The sequence below is a fragment of the Chanodichthys erythropterus genome, chromosome 16 (genome assembly GCF_024489055.1).
Source record: "Chanodichthys erythropterus isolate Z2021 chromosome 16, ASM2448905v1, whole genome shotgun sequence".
Taxonomy (NCBI): domain Eukaryota; kingdom Metazoa; phylum Chordata; class Actinopteri; order Cypriniformes; family Xenocyprididae; genus Chanodichthys; species Chanodichthys erythropterus.
The window spans coordinates 23,426,393-23,447,076 of NC_090236.1; the positions used below are offsets into that span (position 1 = coordinate 23,426,393).

The following is a 20,684-nucleotide window of genomic DNA, read 5'->3' on the forward strand; positions in this document are numbered from 1 at the left end:
AACTGGAACGAGATTCACTTTATTATGTACTTTTATACAAGGAATTTGAATCGTTAAGACTTTAATGCGCTCACAGAAAAACACAGCAGAAACACAGCTTGACAGAGAATCACAACAAAAAAAACATATTAACTAAATAATAAGAACACAGTAATACAAATAGAGTTATTATACACATTAATGTGAAGAAAGGTAAAGGAGATTTAAAAAAAATGCTGAACTGAAAAAAAAACTGAACATTGCACACATATTTGTGAAGGAAACGCGTTTGAATATGAAAACATATGAATTTATGAACTGCGCAATGTCTGGCCTGGCATGAGAGGAATGGTTAATGATTCACCATTCGCTTTCATTGCATCTTTTTTCAATACAGTGAATGGTGACTGTGTGTTTCTTGACTGAGGCTGTCATTAGCTGAACATTTGAAGTCATACATGTTTGTAATCTTGAAATGATGACACAATTTTATTTTCGATGAGATATCTTTTTATTTTGAAAAAGGGTCTGTCATTTAAAGTTGAGAACTTTTATTTTGAAAATGCTAAAGACCGGTGTGATTTGCCACTGTTGGGCGTGGCCTGTCTTCATGTTTTCGTTGCATTGGTTGCAGTAGCAAAACAAATCCAATGTTAAATGTACTTCTATCTGCCGTGCGACGTTTTCATTAGAAATTCACCGAGGTAAATAATTTCACTTTCTTTTTTTTTTTTTTCTTCTTTTTTTTTTTTTTTTACAGTCAGAGAGTTGTCATTTAATACGCAAGTATTATGACTTAGCGAATGGGGTTACTAATACAAATTTTCTGTTGACATGAAGTATATATAGTTTTAGGTCGTTGGTGAGTGTGTTATGTCTGTAATCACCGCAGGTTGTTGTTGTTTGCTTCACATAAACTGTCAGGTTTGTGAATCCCTTTGTAAAGTAGGAAGGAGGAAGCAGGCTTTGCTTTTGACGAGGAAAAGAAAGTAAAACCACTCAACTCCACATTTCTCTTCTGGATCAGCGGGGTGAGTCAGCACAGCCCACGTGTTACCAGCACATGTGACTGTCGTTTGCTTTGATAAACTTCCTCTAAACCTAAACTGTCAGTCTACCAGAAGCAACCTTCACGCTGATATTTCGTGCTCACGTGAAAACTTAGTCCAAGATTAAAAGATTATTCCTCGTTGATTTATACATTACATTCTGACCTCAAGCATTCAGGTGTTTGTTTGTTTTTTGTCCTGAAAAGGGTGGAGGAGTGGGAGCAGGTCGGGATGTTTGCCCGGAAAAACAAGCGAGCAGCGCCTAAAGGCCAAGGAGCTGCAGCAGCCAAACAGGTCAGTGTTAAAATGCTTTGCATATGATTGTCCGTTGTAAATGATGTGTGTTAAAACATCTTAAAGGGACATTTCACTTAAAAAAAGAAAATTCTTTCATTGTCATTTACTAAATGACAAGACAAGTTTTATTTTTGGATGAATGAATATTCATATCTTGTTTACATTGGACAGGGTACAACAGAAACCCATGAATTATCTGCCCATCTCATGATCATAATAAAAGTACTATTGGATCTTTACATGTAAGCTTTTGTTTCTTTGTAGATGGGATTGTTGCTTGATTTCAAGCCCGATGACATGATGGGCATGGAACAAGATCTGGATGATCCAGCTTTAGAAGCTGAATTTGCTGCCATTGTTGGGAAGAAACCCAATGCGGCTGCCAGGGGGAAAAAGTCGGGCAAAGGTGGGCATCACGATTTCCTGTTTCTTTATTTGAAATTCATGTCATGAATACAGGCTGTATCTGTTGCAGCCAAACTTTAAAAGGTAGGATTTGAAATATTATCACCTAATGTATTCTATAGTGTACTTTTATTGCATGTTGTGGTAGTGCCAAGGCCTGTATTACCTGTATTACATCTTAGTGGCTGCTGCTCAGTTGATGCAGAATGCCCCAGAAGTACATGATTTGAAATCTGATATGTTTAATTATTGACACTCAGTTCTGCAGCCGTTTTTGAGCCCATCACCTGAGGTGTAAATGCCATGTGTACCATGTGACTAAATACCCTGGAACTGATTGTCTGATGTCACCACAAGAACACAGTCCCAAGCCCTTCACTAGTTTTATATACGGTCAAACCAAAAATGATTCAGACAATTTTTGCAGGACATTATAGTTAATTTATGCGAGTATAGCAAAATAAAGTAAACTGTGACATATTATACCCAAAAAATACAGTGGACCAGAAATTATTCAGACACTTTGACCTGACCATGTTTTGCTTAAGTGTTATCTGACATAATTAAGATAATTTTTTTCTGACACAGTTTAACTCTGAGAATTTGTCATAATTTATTACCATTTTCTTAAACTAGAATAAACTGTAATAAGTGAATAAACTGTAATGCTGAATAAACTGTAATAACGAAGTTTATTGAAGTGTTCGAGGTGTTTCTATTGGCTGCCTTGTACTCAGTCTGACTGGATGGTATGAGCCTGAAGGCCCTGGAAATATTTTGTGAACGTTTAAATGAATCTTACTTGAATTTTTGTATTCAAGCTCCATTACCAATGGAGGATATTGAAAAAATGGCGGAGGCGTGCATGAAAGACATTGATGATGATGACGATGACAGTCTGGAGGAGGATGAAGACCTCTTGGTAAATGAAACCTGTGATTTTTCATGGTTTCTTGGGTATCACTTCTGAATGTGTAAAAAGTGAGTTTAAAGTGTTTGTTTTTTTTCTCGCTAGGCTGAGCTCCAGGAAGTGGTTGATGAGGAGGAAATGGAAGACTCAGGTGCCGCAACGCCAACCTCCCCTGTTAGTGCGGAAACTCCTTCAGCAGAAACAACACCAGCAGCCCAGGTATCATCTAAAATTATTTAGGAAGCCGTGATCACATCGTCTTTGTACAGTTTTGTCAGTTGTAATAAAGTTATACTTAAGATATATGTAGTTGAATTTTTTAAATTGAATTTCTCATATAGAGATTGAGCTTATATACACTACCATTCAAGTAGTTTTTGAAAGAATTTAATACTTTTATACAACAAGGATGCATTAAATTGATCAAAATTGACAGTAAAGTTATTTATAATGTTACAGGAGATTTATATTTAAAATAAATTCTGTTCTTTAACTTTATATTCTTCAAAAAAATCTTGAAAAATAAAATCCTAACCACCGTTAACACAAATATTAAGCAGCACAACTGTTTAAAACATTGATAAAAATGAAAAAAAAAAAAAAAAAAATTGAGCACCAAATCAGCAAATTAGCTTTAACAGTTATTTTGTAAATTTGTAAATTGTAACAACATTTCACAATATTACTGTTTTTACTGTATTTTTGATCAAATAAGGGAGGGACAAATGAGGGACTTCTTTCAAAAACATTAAACAAATATTTTCAATCCCAAACTTTTGAATGATAATGTTTATACAGTTATATTATCAGCAATCATTTCAACTTGGGATGTAGAAAACTACATATTTTCAGAACTAACTAGTAGGTGGGGAGTCTAAATTACTTGTTTGGTCCTAAGGAAGCCCAGTATAATTTGGGTCTACCAAACCCATATCAGATGTGTGTTGAAAGAATTTTTTTTTAAAACAGCTAGGTGGAAGCTACTAAGAATCTGCCGCTAAAAATAGTAAAGCTAATTAACTTGTTGAACATCCTGACCCATTTCTAATGACATCTTAATTAAGTTTTTCACAGAATCTTAGTTACAGCTTAGTTAAAATCTCTCTAGTTGAGATGTGTAGATTATTCATTTAAACATCTCAATCAATATAAGCTGTGTTTTGGTACAAGGCATCACTTCATATATGATTATTTTTTTTTCCTCACAGGACATTAAGGTTTCTTCAGTGCCTGGAAGCATCGAACACACCTTAGAGGAGAGAATAAACCTGTATAGGATGGCTGTTACCAATGCCAAATCTGCAGGGGAAACCTCTAAAGCTCGGAGATATGAGAGAGGCCTCAAGGTGAGCAGATAATAGTGTCACTGCTAAAACAAACAAAGTCTGGATACAATTAAATAATTATTTTTAATAATAACTTATCACAATTGGCGCTCTCATACTCTTGTTTAGACACTACAGACTATGCTGGCATCAGTGCGAAAAGGGGGGAAGATTGACGAAACCGAGATTCCCCCTCCAGTTGCATGTGGAGCATCTGGTGGTCCAAGTCAGCCCCCTGCCCCTGCGGTGTCACCTGATCAGCACGGGGAGAGTGACAGTGCTGTCGACATTTCTCCCGTCTCCGCGGAAGCCGCCGCTGTTGTCATGGATCCATCATTAAACACTAGAGATGAGTCCTCCGGTGTGATGTCTCCAGCTTCCCTGTCATCTCCAGAAGGGGAACACGCAGGAAGTGGCGCTGAATTGCACTTAGGTCAGTCAAGTGTTTCTGTGGCAACAGACCACAGTTTAAAGGTGCCCTAGAGTCAAAAATTTTATTTATCTTGGCATAGTGACATAACAAGAGTTCAGTACATGGAAAAGACATACAGTAAGTCTCAAACTCCATTGTTTCCTCCTTATATAAATCTCATTTGTTTAAACGACCTCCGAAAAACAGGCGAATCTCAACATAACACCGACTGTTATGTAACAGTCAAGCTACAGTCAAGTCAACAGTCAAGACAAGAGCTGTCGCTATTTTCATTTTTTAAACACTTGGAGTCTGTATAATGCATAAACACAACTTCATTCTTTATAAATCTCTCCAACAGTGTAGCATTAGCCATTAGCCACGGAGGACAGCCTCAAATTCACTCAGAATAAAACTTTTAACATCCAAATAAATACTTTACTCACATAATTCGAAGCGTGCATGCAATGCATGACGAACATCCTGTAAAGATCCATTTGAGGGTTATATTAGCTGTGTGAACTTTGTAAATGCACTGTAATATAGCCGACAGCTCGTGTAGCAGGAAGCTCGCGTCTTAAAGGGGCGGCGCCGAGTGTAAATCAGTGCATTGTTAATGATGCCCCAAAATAGGCAGTTAAAAAAATTAATTTAAAAAAATGTATGGGGTATTTTGAGCTGAAACTTCACAGACACATTCAGGAGACACCTTAGACTTATATTACATCTTGTGAAAGAACGTTCTTGGGCACCTTCAAGGGTTACAAGTTAACGGCTGAAAGGTGAAGTGCCTTGCTGGGGTCTGAAGATGAGGGAATTATTTTTATTTAAATTACAACATAAAAATAATTTAATGTAGCACTGCTTTAGATCAGCAAATTGGTGACACTGACTGTGTGAACTCCTCTGTACAGATCAGGTTTGAAACATTCACACAAACCTGTGGAGTTCATGTCATATTGAGTACTGCTCAGGAGAACGAACACAACCGTTCAAAAGTTTGGGGTCTATTCATTATTAGAATGATTTTTGAAGGATCATGTGACACTGAAGACTGCTGAAAATTCAACTTTGCATCACTGTAATAAATTAAATTCTTAAATTTATGAACATAGAAAAGTTATTTTAAATTGTAATAATATTTCACAATATTACTGTTTTTTTACTGTATTTTTGTTCATATAAATGCAGCCTTTGTAAGCGTAAGATAACTTCTTTTGAAAACATTAAAAACATATTTCTGATCCCAAAAGGTAGAGTAGTACGCAATCTTCAGAAATTCATGTAAAATGTTAATTTACACTCTTCTCTTAAATTATGCTGATATAATAATTTGCAATGAAACTTGTGTTTATTAAATTAGAAAATAATACAAAGTAGAAGCATTTTCACGATTAGTCTTAGAATTTTGGATGCGATTTTATGTGGCTATGGGATCATTTTAATACAGACTTATTCCCAATTTTGTGATTAATATTTGACAGCAGTTATATTAATTTATCATTGGAGTCTATTTTTAGCTTTTCTGGTTAATAAATTATTTCTTGCTGTCCAACAACCCTAAAAAATTGTTTATATTGATCATATCATTTTATTTGAATCATTTTGTCATTTTCATTATTGCTAGTAGTCATAGTTCAATATGTACAATTGCAGAAAAGTCATTTTTTTTGTTCATTGGGACAAGAAGGCTGGATGTGGAAAGCAAACTATGTTGAAAATAAGGGCCTTCCCCTTTTTAGAGTTGTTCCCGACTAACTAATTTAACTAGAAGTTTTACATTCTGCATAGCTGTTCTTGTAAAGGGCACATTGTTGTTTCCTCTGCTCCAAAATCAGCCTCTACAGTCGGACAGCCCACTAAAGACATTCTGCTGGAGCGACAGAAGGAGTACAGGATGGCAGCTCTCAAGGCCAAACAAGCAGGAGAGATTGACCAAGCCAAAATGCATATAAAGGCCAGTAAGGTAAGATGTGGTTTCTATTCAAATGCATACAGCTTTGTATTGCTCTGTCTGCAATGTTAAATTCAAATAGTGGCATATATGTCAAAAGTCAGCCTCACCTCTCAGGGTTTGTGTTCTTGTATTTTTGTTAATTGTACAATGTTAGATCTCCCTTCATCTAATAAGTTTTATACAGTTGATATATAAAGAGATTTGTAAATGTACTTATTTTTTTGTCATGTAAACTCTGTTTTGCCCACTCCTGTAACAGACGTGGCTTTATACATGCATGCCACCCTGTTAATGTGTCTTTTTCCATTTGCCTTCTTCTCTAATATGGAAATTTTGACTTAAACTTTCCAAAGACTCTATAACTCAAAGCCTTTACTGTTGTCAAGTACTGTTTCAGTTTGTTTTGCATTCAGTTTGAGGCATCAACCACTTCAGCTATGTTGTCTTGCAAGTTTGGATATTCCTCTTAACCAAGTGACTTGTTCCTGTAAACCTTTATTTCTAACAACTTACTTGTAGCAAAAATGTGCTAAGTTATGTGGGGTATTCAAGACTGGTAGGAAGTAGACAAAGAGAAGCACTATGTTGTTTGTTTGTTTGGCTCAGGGATTCGATGCAGCAATTGAGGCTTTGGAGAAAGGCCAGCTGGTGGATGTGAGCTCCCTTCCGCCCCCTCTGTCTCAAGGTTAGAACTGAATTATCATCAATGAAGAGAAAGATACTATATTAGCCATGTTACAGAATCGATATACATTTCCAGGTCTTGTGGCATTATAGAGTAAAGGCTTAATTCTTTTCCACAGCATCAACTGTTACTCAAGCCGCACCTCAGAAGGCTGTTAAAGTCTCGCCTTCAGCTTCTGGTTAGTACACCACCTCTCACGTCAAGTATTTTTTAGAGACTGAGCATATGTCTCATTGGCTACGTTCACACTGTTAGTTTTTGGGATTGACAACCGAATTTACTTACAGATCTGAGTCTCAATGTCCCATTTACACAGCAACTTACAGTAGCATCTCGAATACTGTCTGTATAAACAATGTGCAATGGGAGTCAAGCCTGAATTCTCTTCCCAGTAACAAGCAACAGTGACCAAAGTAATATAAAAGATGGTGATGTCCATAAAACTGAAAAGTCTTAAGACTTTTAACACAACAAGAGTCCAGTCGAGCCGCAAATTCATCCGTCAAATCTTTATTAACCAACAACAGCGTTTATATCTGGCTGGAGAGCGCAGCATTTGAGTCACGTGTAGAACACAAAACTGACATGAGCAGCTCCAGGTGAAGAACAGTGACTGGATCTAAAACCCTTTTATCTTTATCGCAGCAAATGACCGAAACCACACCTGAAAACCTGCAACACATGGTAGATACGCGTTTGTGCAGTGCAGAGCAACTATCTCGAACTATCTGGACTAGTTGTCCAGTCTAGTTCCGTTCACACAGCGCATGTTTTCCGTTAATGCAGTTGTGAATTTACAGGTGTGAGTTCAGAAATAAAATGCGGTTGTCACTCCTGTAAATAACTGAACTGTGTGTGACTGTGAACTTTACCATATTAAAGGGTTAGTTCTTCCAAAATTGAAAATGATACCATGATTTACTCACACTCAAGCCGTCCTAGGTGTATATGACTATCTCTTTCAGACGAACACAATCAGAGATATATTTAAAAATATCCTTGCTCTTCCAAGCTTTATAATGGTGGTGAATGGGGGGCACATTATGAAGCCCCCCCCCCCAAAAAAAAGCTTCCATCCATAATAAAAGTAATCCATATGGTTCCATTGGGTTAATAAAGCCTGCTGAAGTGAAGCGATGGGTTTTTTGTAAGAAAAATATCCATATTTAAAACTTTTACCTATAATAACTCTGACCTGATGCATGATGTAATGATGAACGTGGAAGCTCAGAGGATAGAGCAATTTTAATGAGAAATTTTAAAGTAGAAATGACAGGGGATTTCGATATAACAGGCGAGGATATTGAGTTTGTTGCACAGCCCTATTTCTTTAAACCGTAAGAGGCGTCTAAGTTTACGCTACTCCTACTTCCTGCGTCATACATCGCGTCAGGGGGTTACCACAGTATGCGTACAGTTGTCCGCCGGAAGCTGCTTATTTGAATTGATAAACTTTTAAATATGGATATTTAAAACTTTTGCTTCATCAAAACATCGCTTCGCTTCAAAAGGCCTTTTATTAAACCCACAAGCCACCCCAGATGTATATTACTATCTTCTTTCAGATGAACACAATCGGAGATATATTTAAAAAGATCCTTGTTCCTCCAAGCTTTATAATGGTTGTGAATGGGGGGCCACTTTTTGAAGCAAAAAAAAAAAAAAAAAAGCATCCATCCATACGGCTCCAGGGGTTTAAAGGGTTAGTTCACCCAAAAATGAAAACTCTGTCATTAATTACTTACCCTCATGGCGTTATGAATCAGTGTATCGATTCATGAATCCGATCGCCAAAGTCACGTGATTTCAGCAGTTTGGCGGTTTGACACGCGATCCGAATCATGAATCGATACACTAATTCATAACGCTTCGAAGCTTTAGGAAACAATGTTTTGAAATCGGCCCATCACTATATAAGTTGTTATTTAGGTTTTTTTTGCGCACAAAAACTATTCTCGTCGCTTCATAAAATGATTGTAGAACCACTGTAGTGAGATGGACTTTGTAACGACGTCTTTAGTACCTTTTATGGATCTTGAGAGAGGAAATGACATTGCTGGCTATGGAGGCCTTTCTGAGCCATCGGATTTCAACAGAAATATCTTAATTTGTGTTCCGAAGATGAACGAAGGTCTTACAGGTGTCGAACGCCATGAGGGTAAGTAATTAATGACAGAGTTTTCATTTTTGGGTGAACTAACCCTTTAACCCCCTGGAGCCGTATGGATGGATGCTTTTTTTTTGTTTTTTGTTTTTTTGCTTCAAAAAGTGGCCCCCCATTCACAACCATTATAAAGCTTGGAGGAACAAGGATCTTTTTAAATATATCTCCGATTGTGTTCGTCTGAAAGAAGATAATAATATACATCTGGGGTGGCTTGTGGGTGAGTAAATAATGGGATAATTTTAATTTTTGGGTGAACTATCCCTTTTAAGGACTGAAAATTCAGGACTGATACAGTAACTGTATTCTGCTGCTGTGTGAACATGGCCTTTTATTTGTCTGATTATGGCCAAACCTGAATGACTGTATTTGCTGTTTCCTAGTCTTCATTTTGTGTTTTTGTTATATCAGCAGGCAGCATTTCTGGCCCTTCTCAGCCCAATACTGTTCTTGAAGCTCTGGAACAGAGGATGGCCAAATACAAAGAGGCCTTCACACAAGCTAAAGCCAGCGGGGATGAGCGCAAAGCCCGCATGCATGACCGCATTGCTAAAGTTAGTAAACATGTCAATATGACACCTAAACCTCACATTGTCACCACTGAATGTCTTTGATTTTTCAGTTTCTCTTGCAGTGTTTCCTTTTTAGATTTTATCTGATTGTGGAAATCCATTCAAATTCATGTTAACATACCACACAGGATTTTAAGCATAGCGAGGTCTTTGTGCAGACGTGTTGATTTAGGATTGTTCATGTTTCTGTGGCCCACAGCAATACCAGGCTGCCATACGTGCCCATAAAGCAGGTCGACCTGTCAATTATGACGAACTTCCCGCCCCTCCAGGTCAGTTCTTTTGTAGTCAAAAAGACCTTAGACCTTAGATATATTAGACATTATGCATACATAGTTTTGAGTATATGTGCACTACCTTTCAAAAATGTGGGGTCAGTTGGAATGTTTAATATTTTTGAATGTCAATTTAAAATTAATGTTTTTTAATTATCGATTTTTTTTTTTTTTTTTTTTTTTTTTTTTTTTTAATGCCAAAATCATTAGGATATTAAGTAAAGATCATGTTCCGGGAAGATATTTTGTAAATTTCCTACCGTAAATATATCAAAAAAATATTTTTGTGAGTGGATAAGCATTAAGGACAACTTTAAATGTGATTTTTTTCAATATTTGTATGTTATTTATTTATTTTATTTTTTTTGCACCCTCAGATTACAGATTTATTAAAATAGTTGTATCTCAGACAAATATTGTCCTATCCTAACTAACCAAACATCAATGGAAAGCTGATTAATTCAGCTTTCAGATTATGTACAAGTATTTGTTTGTTATACAAAAAAAAAAAAAATCTTTCCCCAATTTTATTTTTTCTTGAATGATATGTATGCTTAGAAAACAAGGAAATATATTAAATTAAAGTGTTCCCTATAGGCTTTCCTCCAATCCCAGGCCAGAAGGCCGCTTCTCCAGAGCAGGGATTGGCTGCTGTCCTGGAAACTGCCAATAAGCTGACGTCTAATGAAGCTGAAGCTGATGATGATGAAGAGGAAGATGAAGAGGAGAAGGTGCTTTCTTTAATTCTGTAGCATTTCTTACATTTGCAAGTTCCTTTTTTGCCATTTTTTAAGAAGTCACCATAATGTTATTTGATTTTTTTTTTAGGTTAAAGCTCCAAAAGTAGTAGACCAAAAGAAGCCCACTCTTGCAGTACAGCCTACAGTACAGGAGCCCAAGAGGACTCCTTCACCTTCCCCAGACAGAACATCCAAAAGAGGAAGTCTGCCTGACACTGGTAGAGTTGTGATTTAAGATGGCTTCTTAATTGCAATGCTATTCATAACTGATTTACGTGTGAAGTAATCCCTGTCAAATTGGTAGAGGTGTCAATCTTCACTTGCCTCACGATTCAATTTGATTATGATTCAGAGGGAAATGATTCAATTATAAAAAAATTCTTTATGCATTTTTTCCTCCTATTCTCCTAATCACAATAAAGTTCTTTTTGTTATTTTATCTTATTTTATCCAATAAAAACAGTAGAAAAAATCCAATGGAAGAAACAAATTAAGTGCTTTACTTTTTTCATTTTACATCTATTTAACAGAAGCATTAAGGTAAGAAATATTACAGAATTTGAATAATCAAATGTAAAAAATAATCACTACATAGTCTGTAGTATATTAATTACAAATAAAGAATTTGCAGAATCGATGCAGAATTTTTCACATCAGCATCGCTATACATAAAAAAAAACTATTATATTTCACAGCTCTACAAATGAGTTTAAATCTGGTTATTGTCTCTTCAGCTCAGCAGCAGCTGGAGTTTCTGGAGGACCGCAGAAAGCAGTACATGAAAGCAGCACTGCAGGCAAAGCAGAAGAATGACCTAGAGCAGGCCAAGACCTTCCTGCGCACAGCAAAGTGTTTGGACCCCATGATAGAAGCCGCCCGCAGTGGCAAGACAGTGGACGTAAGCAAGGTAATCACGGTCTGTCCCTGTTTTTATAATAAATTGGTTTGGTTTGGTTTTGTGAGACTGGAATTACTGACGACTCAGGCAGTTCAGTATTGGTACTTTATTCTGGAAGACAGTAACTCCATTTATCATGTACTTTGATCTAGTGTTGTCAAAAGTACCAAGTTGGTACTGAAATTTTTAAAATATGATGCTTTGAGAGCGCTGTTGAGTGGATTCGTAAAACTCTCTGATTGGCCATTGTGTTCACCTGCTCAACACACAGTTTTTCTTTCAAAGTTTTTATAAGCGTGACCGGTCCTCTGATAGATGCCTGCTTTCATATGTTCCCGTGTGTATCTGTGTAAGCGCTCAGTGAAGAGCGCCATTGATGTCTATTTACATGTTTTTGAAGCATTGATTATTGTAGCCAATCATAGACATATCTGATGAGTGTGTGAACACAATGGCCAATCAGAGATGTTTATGAATCCGCTCAACAACACTCAAAGCATCACATTTTTACAATTTCAGTTCCATCTTGGTATCGAAGTTGGTACTTTTGACAACACTACTTTGATCTTTGAAACTTTGTAGACCTTTTACATTTGCAAACAGCTATGTAACACACTACATGAAAGGTAATATTTGAGGAAGCATAAAAGGGGCACTTTAACAAATTCATAATGAAGTAATGAGTAATCACTTTGCCTTTATGCTTTAGCTGCCTTCACCACCTGGAGATGAGGACGAGGACTTCATTCTAGTTCATCACCGTGATGTTCAGATCTCAGAGAAAGCTGAGGAGGTCTACACTCAACTCACCAAACTACTCAAAGAGCAACATGAGGTAACAAATTACGAAGTAATTATGAAGTAACAAAGAGAATGGATTTAAATGGATAGAGTTTGATATTAGCATGATGCTAAGTTTACAGCGGTAGTAAGCATTAAAATACACATTAGGTAAAATAGTCAATATATACAGTTGATTTTAGTAGAATTTGACGTTAGTATGTTGCTAAGCTAACAACGGTACTCTAATAAGCTTACAAATACATATTGGGTGAAACAGTCCATTTTTTTATTCAGTATAAATAAGCATATTTAAAATGCTGTCTGAGTAGGTAGCTCACTAAGTTTTGGGACAGAACCTTTTAAAGGGGAATTTTACGCAAAATTCACTTTTAAATGGTGTTTGACTTTGAACATAAAATGTATGTTGGCAGTGTGCATACACAAACACCCTATAATGGTAAAAATCCAGCCATAAATCATAAGCAATGTCTCAGAACAAGGCATTTGCAGATTCTACTTTTTTGTGATGTCAAAAAAAGCCAAGGCCCCATCCACGACTGCTGGTGGCCCTATTAGCATAGACCCCGCCCTGAGTGAGCTGTACAAAGTCAATTTTCTACGCGCTGCAGTGATAAGAAAAATGTCTTGGTTTCTTACTAAGAAAGCCAGGTGTGTTGTTATTGGATGTACATAAGTGAGCATAAGACTCTTCATTTGCCGGCAACTGAGCCGCTGAAGACGCAGTAGATTCATTTTGTTTATGGTGGGAATGTGCCCCTCAAGTTGCCTAAAATCGTTCATGTCTGTGCTAATCATTTTACACCAGACAAGCTATAATAAATTATTTGTGTGGTACTTTGAGCTGAAATTTCACAGACACATTTTGGGGACATCAGAGACTTTTATTTCATCTTGTGAAAAGGGCCATAATAGGTCCCTTTTAAAAGGATGTGGAATATGGGATTAGGACCTGTTTCCTTTCTTTTTCAGAAATGTATGACGTACTCCAAGCAGTTCACACACATGGGGAATGTTGCAGAAACAACCAAGTATGTATCGTATCAATGCACCATTTCAGTAAATCAAATTCAAGCGATTTCACCGGGCATTTAATTTATTCCCATTTTCCCTCTTTTAGATTTGAGAAAATGGCTGAACAATGTAAAAAGAGCCTGGAGATTCTTAAACTGGCGCAGAACAGAGGGCTTCAGCCTCCTAAACATCACTTTGAGGAGAGAACATATCGCACTGTCAGGTGTGACACTCTTTCCGTGAATATCACATCAATAAAAAAGCCCAATACAGTTTCCAGATCTGAGGATTTTCTACAGGAAGCACCTTCCTCACTACTGTTCAACACCGTGCTGTTAGGGGAAATGTATGAAGTTTCATCAAATGACATTTGTTTTCTTATTTCTTTTTCTTGACTTCTGTTCTTCTAGGATCTTTCCAGAGCTCAGTAGCACAGACATGGTTGTCGTCATTGTTAGAGGGATGAACCTTCCTGCTCCCTCTGGTAAGCTTTAAACATCTGTTCTTGAAACAAACATTTAATTCTAAACTAAACAAATCTATATTTATTCACTTTGCAGTCACTTTCATTCAAAGTACATTTAAGGCATACATTTTTTAGTACAAGTGCTGTCTGGGAACTTTGTGGTTGAGTAACTGGAACTTGAATAAAATTTAAATAAAATAATGCAATTTTTAATAACCTCATATTGCTTTAAAATCTTCCCCTCTACTTCTTTTGAAAGGTGTTGCAACAAATGACTTGGATGCCTATGTTAAGTTTGATTTCCCATACCCCAGTACAGTGAGTACTTGTTCTTGAGTTGTCTAGGCTTCATTTTATTCAGTCATCCATTTAATTTTAATTATAACTGTCTCTGTTCACATTAGGAACAACCTCAGAAAAATAAAACATCAGTCATCAAAAATACCAACAACCCAGGTAAAAATGTTTAGCTATTAATTTCTGTATCATTACACAGTACTGTTTGGGGAAATTGTTTTATATATAATTATCTTAAAGGTTTAGTTCACCCAAAAATGAAAATTATGTAATTTATTACTCACCCTCATGTTGTTCCAAACCTGTAAGACCTTCGTTCATCTTCGGAACCCAAATTAAGATATTTTTGATGAAATCTGAGAGGTATATGACAATATAATAAACACTTTCAAGGTCCAAAAACAGTAATATTATGAAATATTACAATAAAAAAGTTAAATTTTAATCTATGTAAAAATATAATTTTTGTGATTTTATCCTTTAAAAATCATTCTAATGTGGTGATTTGGTGCTCAAGAAATATTTATTATTATCAGTTAAAGATGGTTGTGCTGCTTATTATTTTTGTGGAAACCATGATGCATTTTTTTTTTCCAGGATTTGGAAAAAAATTAATAGAAAGTTCAAAAGAGCATATATTTGGAATAGAAATATTTTTTAACAATATAAATGTCTTTACTATCACTTGTGTTGAAGTTAATGTGTCCTTGCTGAATAAAAGTAATACAAATATTGTTAACACTTTACAGTAAGGTTAATTAGTTAAACATTAGTTAATGTATAAACTAAAATGAACTAACCATGAGCAATACATTTGTTACTGTATTTACTAATCTTAGTTAACGTTAGTTAACGAAAATACAGTTGTTCATTGTTTGTTCATGTTAGTTCACAGTGTATTAACTAATGTTAACAAAATTTTAATAATGTATTAGTAAATGTTGAAATTAACATTAACAAAGATTAATAAATGCTGTATACGTGCAGTTCATTATTAGTTCATGTTAACTAATGTTAACTAACAAACCTTATTGTAAAGTCTTACCAAAATATAAAAAAAAAAAAACCTTACTGACCATAACTTTTAAACAGTTAAAAAGTGCATTAAAGGGATTGTTCACCCAAAAATGAATATTCTGTCATCATTTACTCACCCTTGTGTTGTTCCAAAGGTTCCAAATGTTGGCAACCAGACAGCTGATGGTAGCCATTGACTTCCATAGTAGGAAAAAAAATACTGTGGAAGTAGATGACTACCGTCAGCTGTCTGGTTATCAACATTCTTCAAAATATCTTCTTTTGTGTTCAGCAGAAAAAGTAACTTATACAGGTTTGGAACAACACGAGGGGGAGTAAATGATGTAATTTTTAGGTGAACTATCCCTTTAATATTAGTGATCATGTAATATGTAAGGGATTCATGTGTACAAAATAAACCCCGACTGGGTGACTTGGAGGATTATTGACAATCTGACTGTATTATCCTGTTTTATACACAGATACTTAACAAATGAATAAATAAATAAATAGACACGAATAAGATTTTATTATGTGACCACAGAGTGATAGGAGAGACATGAAACTAACACAACTATGCAGGAAATCGGTTGGCTGGGACAAATATACAATTTAGTGATCATTATACAAAAATATTTGATTGCAGGACACCATGATTAATATTTGCTGCTGAAGGTTTAATACCCCCATGTTGAATTATTTGGTGTCTTTGCAGAGTATAACCAGAGCTTCAAACTGAACATCAACCGTAACCACCGTGGCTTCAGGAGAGTTGTACAGACTAAAGGCCTGAAGCTGGAAGTGCTGCACAAAGGGTGAGAGTGTTCCTCAGAAAATGATTATCTCCAAATAATCCTAATTTTAGGATATTTACTAAAATTATAGTAGTTAATTCCTTATTTGTATTGGAGAGACCCGCAGGTCAAGATAAACATCTGACCAGTGCTGCCCTAATTGAACTCTGTGACTGCTGTGGTGCATGCTGGGTCAGTGTGTGTAGGTGGATCTTAGCTTCACACTGACTTCTTTGTCTTGTGACAGTGGCTTCCTGAGGAGTGACAGGCCGGTTGGAACAGCCCACCTTAAACTGGAGAAACTGGAAACTGAAAGTGAAGTGAGAGAGATAGTGGAGGTGAGCGGGGCTGTTTTTGAATAGTATGTGCGTAGGAGCTGGAGACGAGAGTGCAAACACCAGCTGTGAAAGCAAACATATGTATGTGTATTTAACAGATGAACTTGAGCTAAAATTATACATTCACACCCATGAAACGCACATCATCATGTTTACATTTGTAAAGGAAATGAATGTTTATAGCATTGGCTTAATTTTTTTCTATGCAGCTTATGGATGGGCGAAAGGCCACAGGCGGTCGTCTGGAGGTGAAGGTGCGTCTCAGAGAGCCACTGGGTGGGCAGGACCTCCAGACTGTCACAGAACGATGGGTGGTGTTAGAGGAGCCACAGGTTAGTGCTACTGCGGTTGTGTCACGTGATGAACAATCTGTTCAATGACTCATTTGTTCCTGATCTCTTGCTTTCAAAAGTGATTAGCGCCACACTTGCCAAACATTTAAAAAAAAAAACCTGTGGTGAAAATAAAGTTTTTAATGTTGTTTATGTCTATGTGGTATTTTTAATGTTTTAAGACAAACCATGTTCAAATTCATTACTCATCACAATGGCTGAGTATTTTACAATAGGCAGTCTCAAAAACTGATGATATAAAAAAATCAGGTAAATTTAGCAATATAGCGGGTGAATTATGTTATGATTATGAAATATATGTATCCACTGACATTCTAAGTTGTTCAAAGCATTTCTAAGGATACTGATTTTTAGAAGGCAGCTGTCTGACTCTGAGATGGTGAACAGGAACATGGTTTGTGTAACATTAGCAACACTATATTAGCTGTGATTACATAGTCAAGCCAAAGGCTAATCCTATCAATTACTGTTATGTGTCTGACATTGTAGAGAGCAATACATCAAACGCATTACCGTTCTGATACATGAGCTTGTAGACGACCCTGTATATTTCCCTCTTCCACTCCTTCTTCTCAATCAGTTTCTGGTTCAAACACATATGGCTGAAGTAAACTAGTATTTCCACTTGTTATCATGTAGCATTTACTGCAGTAAAGTTGACAGAGTGGGTCAGGTATTCTGAGCACTTGTGATTGAGTGGAGGAGGGGCTAATATGCAAATTCATGGATTCGCATGTAATGAATGAAGCAAGGGTGTAGAATAATTAGGCATAATTAGAAATGTGCCGATTCAGGGCTGCTGCCCCTTTAATTGCTCGCACTCTCCGCCCCCTCCCGAGCTCTCGACTCTATCACTGCATAAACAAAGTTTACACAGCTAATATAACCCTCAAAATGGATCTTTACAAAGTGTTCATCATGCAGCATGTCTAATCGCGTAAGTATAGTATTTATTTGGATGTTTACATTTGATTCTGAATGAGTTTGATATTGCTCTGTAGCTAAAGCTAACATTACACACTGTTGGAGAGATTTATAAAGAATCAAGTTGTGTTTATGAATTATCCAGACTGCAAGTGTTTATAAATGAAAATAGCGATGGCTCTTGTCTTCGTGAATACAGTAAGAAACAATGGTAACTTTAACCACATTTAACAGTACATTAGCAACATGCTAACGAAACATTTAGAAAGACAATTCACAAATATCACAAAAAATATCATGTTATCATGGATCATGTCAGTTATTATTGCTCCATCTGCCATTTTTTGCTGTTGTCCTTCCTTGCTTACCTAGTCTGATGATTCAGCTGTGCACATCCAGACGTTAATACTGTCTGCCCTTGTCTAATGCCTCAATCATGGGCTGGCATATGCAAATATTGCGTAAACCCCGACTGTTTCGCCTGTTCTTCTGAGGTCTTTAAACAAATGAGATTTAGGAGGAAACGATGGGGTTTGAGACTCACTGTATGTCATTTCCATGTGCTGAACTCTTGTTATTTAACTATGCCAAGATAAATTCAATTTTCAATTCGATGGCACCTTTAAGATATTGGAGGTCATTCAAGAACGGTAATGCATTTGATGTATTGCTCTCTACAATGTCAGACACATAACAGTAATTGATAGGATTAGCCTTTGGCTTGACTATGTAATCACAGCTAATATAGTGTTGCTAATGTTACACAAACCATGTTCCTGTTCACCATCTCAGAGTCTAAAAATCAGTATCCTTAGAAACGCTTTCTTGTGAAATGAAGGCCTTTGTGTTTAAATAGACCACCTTATAATGTGTGAAGAAAATGGAACACAAATATATTGCTATTGAATATTAACATTATTACTAATATTACTGCCTCTAGTAATTTATTAGGGCCCGAGCACCGATGGTGTGAGGACCTTATTGTAATTCTTCTCCGAAATGAATCACATTTTTGAGGGTCTAAACATGCTCAAACTCATAAAACTTTGCACACGCATCAGAAGAATTGAGTGTGCAAAGTACAAGTGTGAAATTCCCTAGACAGATGTAACAGCCCAATACTGACAAAAAAGTTCCTGGGTGCAAAATCTGTAAATCCAACAGGAGGAGAGATATTTTGAGTTTTCTCTGCAAAATATTTGCAGTTTTTGCCATTTCCAGACATTGTACTTTGACTCTTACTGAATACTGGCATGTAGATGTCTTTAAGCCATTGATTAAAGCTCTAGGAGGAGTTAAAGCGCCACCTATTGGCAGCAGGAAGTGTGGCACGTCGAAATGACTTTGCCATATTTCTCCTGTATTTACTCACTTGTATGCGTGTCAACCACTGTTCACAGTTTTCCTAAGGCCAACAGGTGGTGGGCCATTTCATCACTGCTTGCAGCTTTAATAATTATTATTATTATTATTATTATTATCAACATCAATAATATATTAATAGTAATTTAATAATTGTGTAGGGGAATTTACAGTTATAGATCATCTCAGATATTGGTTTGGTCATTCTAAAATACCATCAAAATGGTTGGGCATAATTCGATCCCAAAAGTGTCTTGCATAATTACATTCCCAACACGAGGCTTGCCTTTCGTTTGCACGCTTTGGGGCTCGAGTCATTTATGATGTATTAAAAAAGAGTCACAGTGGCTTTCCTAATTACCTCAGTTTTTCAGGAAGTGATGATTTTGTTTTCTTGAACTCATAAGATGGAAATGCTTTATTTGCAACTTTTAGCTACTATAAGTTACATAAAATAATAAAATCTATATAACAATTAATCATCCGAGAGTACTTTATGATTATGATTTATGAGTTATTTGGTTTTGACTGTCATGTGTTGTTTGTTTTAGGTACTGCTATAACTGACACTGATTTCATCTTCACAAAGTAAGAAAGTTTGTCCTATTTCTAATGACAGATACAATATCACATTCATGTTACACTTTACCTTACACTGGATTTGTCTTTCAGGTGTTGAGGTCTCAGCGGTTTTATCAGAGCTGATGAAGTTATGGACGTTGAAAGCTCAACGGTGCTGCTATCCTTGGGTACAAACCAAGTGATGATTTCTCAATGTGCTCTCTGTGCTTTGAACCGTTCACAGAGAGACATTGTCACTGACAGAGGCCGTTAGCTTCGTGTTTGTCAGGGTAAAAGAGGTTGGACCTTGATGTAACAGTTGGGGTGGTTATTAAAAATACAGGAGGTATTAATAAAAGGAGCAGGAAAATGTGCACCGACTTGCGTGAGATTGATATGCCTTTTAAATGGGCTTTTTGAGATAGATTGCCTCTTGATTGTATAATAAAGCTCACCCCAACTGTTAAATTAATCCATTGGAGCTGAAGCCAATGAGAGCTAACCTTTTTTTTTTTTTTTTTTTTTTTTACTGCTCTGGGATGCACTTATGCACTAATGCCAAAGTAATCACTGCTGCTGCAGTAAGATGAATGACTTAATCTGTTCTCCCTTAAAATAGAACCTGTTTCTGTCATATCTCCAATACTAATGTATGACTGCTATGCAAATGAGTTATACATGATCAGCTATGCAAAAAGGTTTGTGTTTGAATCCCAAACATTATTTCAGACATTTCAAAACTTGTTTACACCCTCTTTATACAGATAGGCCGTGCTAAAGTACTGCTGTTAAATATGATATTCCTTATGAATGCCATTAAAGCCATAAACCAGCTTGTACTAATTGAACCAGATGTGAATTATTCATCAAATGCTCTGAATAGTCTATTTCTTAATGTCTGCTTCAGTAGGTAATTACGGAAGAGGATTAGGGCCAAGCAATAATAAAAAAATAAAACCATCTCGAGATTAAAGTTGTTAAATTTTGAGAAAAAACTTGTTAAATTTCAAGAAAAGTCAAAATAAAATGTTGAGAATAAACTCGTTAAATTACGAGAAAAAATTAGTTACATTTCGAGAAAAAGGTGGA

At 36.2% G+C, this 20,684-nt stretch overlaps 1 protein-coding gene across 5 annotated transcripts; it reads left to right on the forward strand.

Moving 5' to 3' along the window:
* Nucleotides 1–475: 475 nt before the first annotated feature.
* On the forward strand, nucleotides 476–20,559 carry cc2d1b (coiled-coil and C2 domain containing 1B). 5 transcript variants are annotated; one of them, XM_067364123.1, is made up of 27 exons: nucleotides 476–683; nucleotides 926–1,010; nucleotides 1,235–1,322; nucleotides 1,590–1,731; nucleotides 2,552–2,652; nucleotides 2,746–2,859; nucleotides 3,849–3,986; nucleotides 4,095–4,398; nucleotides 6,216–6,343; nucleotides 6,941–7,019; nucleotides 7,138–7,197; nucleotides 9,598–9,737; nucleotides 9,955–10,027; nucleotides 10,628–10,761; nucleotides 10,859–10,988; nucleotides 11,505–11,677; nucleotides 12,378–12,503; nucleotides 13,442–13,500; nucleotides 13,590–13,706; nucleotides 13,894–13,967; nucleotides 14,209–14,267; nucleotides 14,354–14,405; nucleotides 15,979–16,078; nucleotides 16,305–16,395; nucleotides 16,605–16,727; nucleotides 19,586–19,622; nucleotides 19,707–20,559. In XM_067364123.1, the coding sequence occupies exons 3-26, from the start codon at nucleotides 1,260–1,262 to the stop codon at nucleotides 19,595–19,597; spliced, it is 2,592 nt and encodes an 863-aa protein (XP_067220224.1). In that variant the 5' UTR covers nucleotides 476–683; nucleotides 926–1,010; nucleotides 1,235–1,259; the 3' UTR covers nucleotides 19,598–19,622; nucleotides 19,707–20,559. The 5 variants fall into 5 exon arrangements, with proteins under 5 accessions (XP_067220224.1, XP_067220219.1, XP_067220220.1 ...); XM_067364118.1 differs by having other exon boundaries at nucleotides 478–683; nucleotides 9,595–9,737; nucleotides 19,707–20,558; XM_067364119.1 differs by having other exon boundaries at nucleotides 478–683; nucleotides 929–1,010; nucleotides 9,595–9,737; nucleotides 19,707–20,558.
* The last annotated feature ends 125 nt before the right edge of the window (nucleotides 20,560–20,684 follow it).

What these genes read in the sequence shown, in the direction of transcription:
- cc2d1b (XM_067364118.1), top strand. Translation starts at nt 1,260, where the DNA reads ATGTTTGCCCGGAAAAACAAGCGAGCAGCGCCTAAAGGCCAAGGAGCT. An exon ending in CGAACTTCCCGCCCCTCCAG is followed by an intron (nt 10,028 to 10,627) that starts GTCAGTTCTTTT and finishes TGTTCCCTATAG; the next exon opens with GCTTTCCTCCAATCCCAGGC. An exon ending in AGGAAGTCTGCCTGACACTG is followed by an intron (nt 10,989 to 11,504) that starts GTAGAGTTGTGA and finishes TTGTCTCTTCAG; the next exon opens with CTCAGCAGCAGCTGGAGTTT.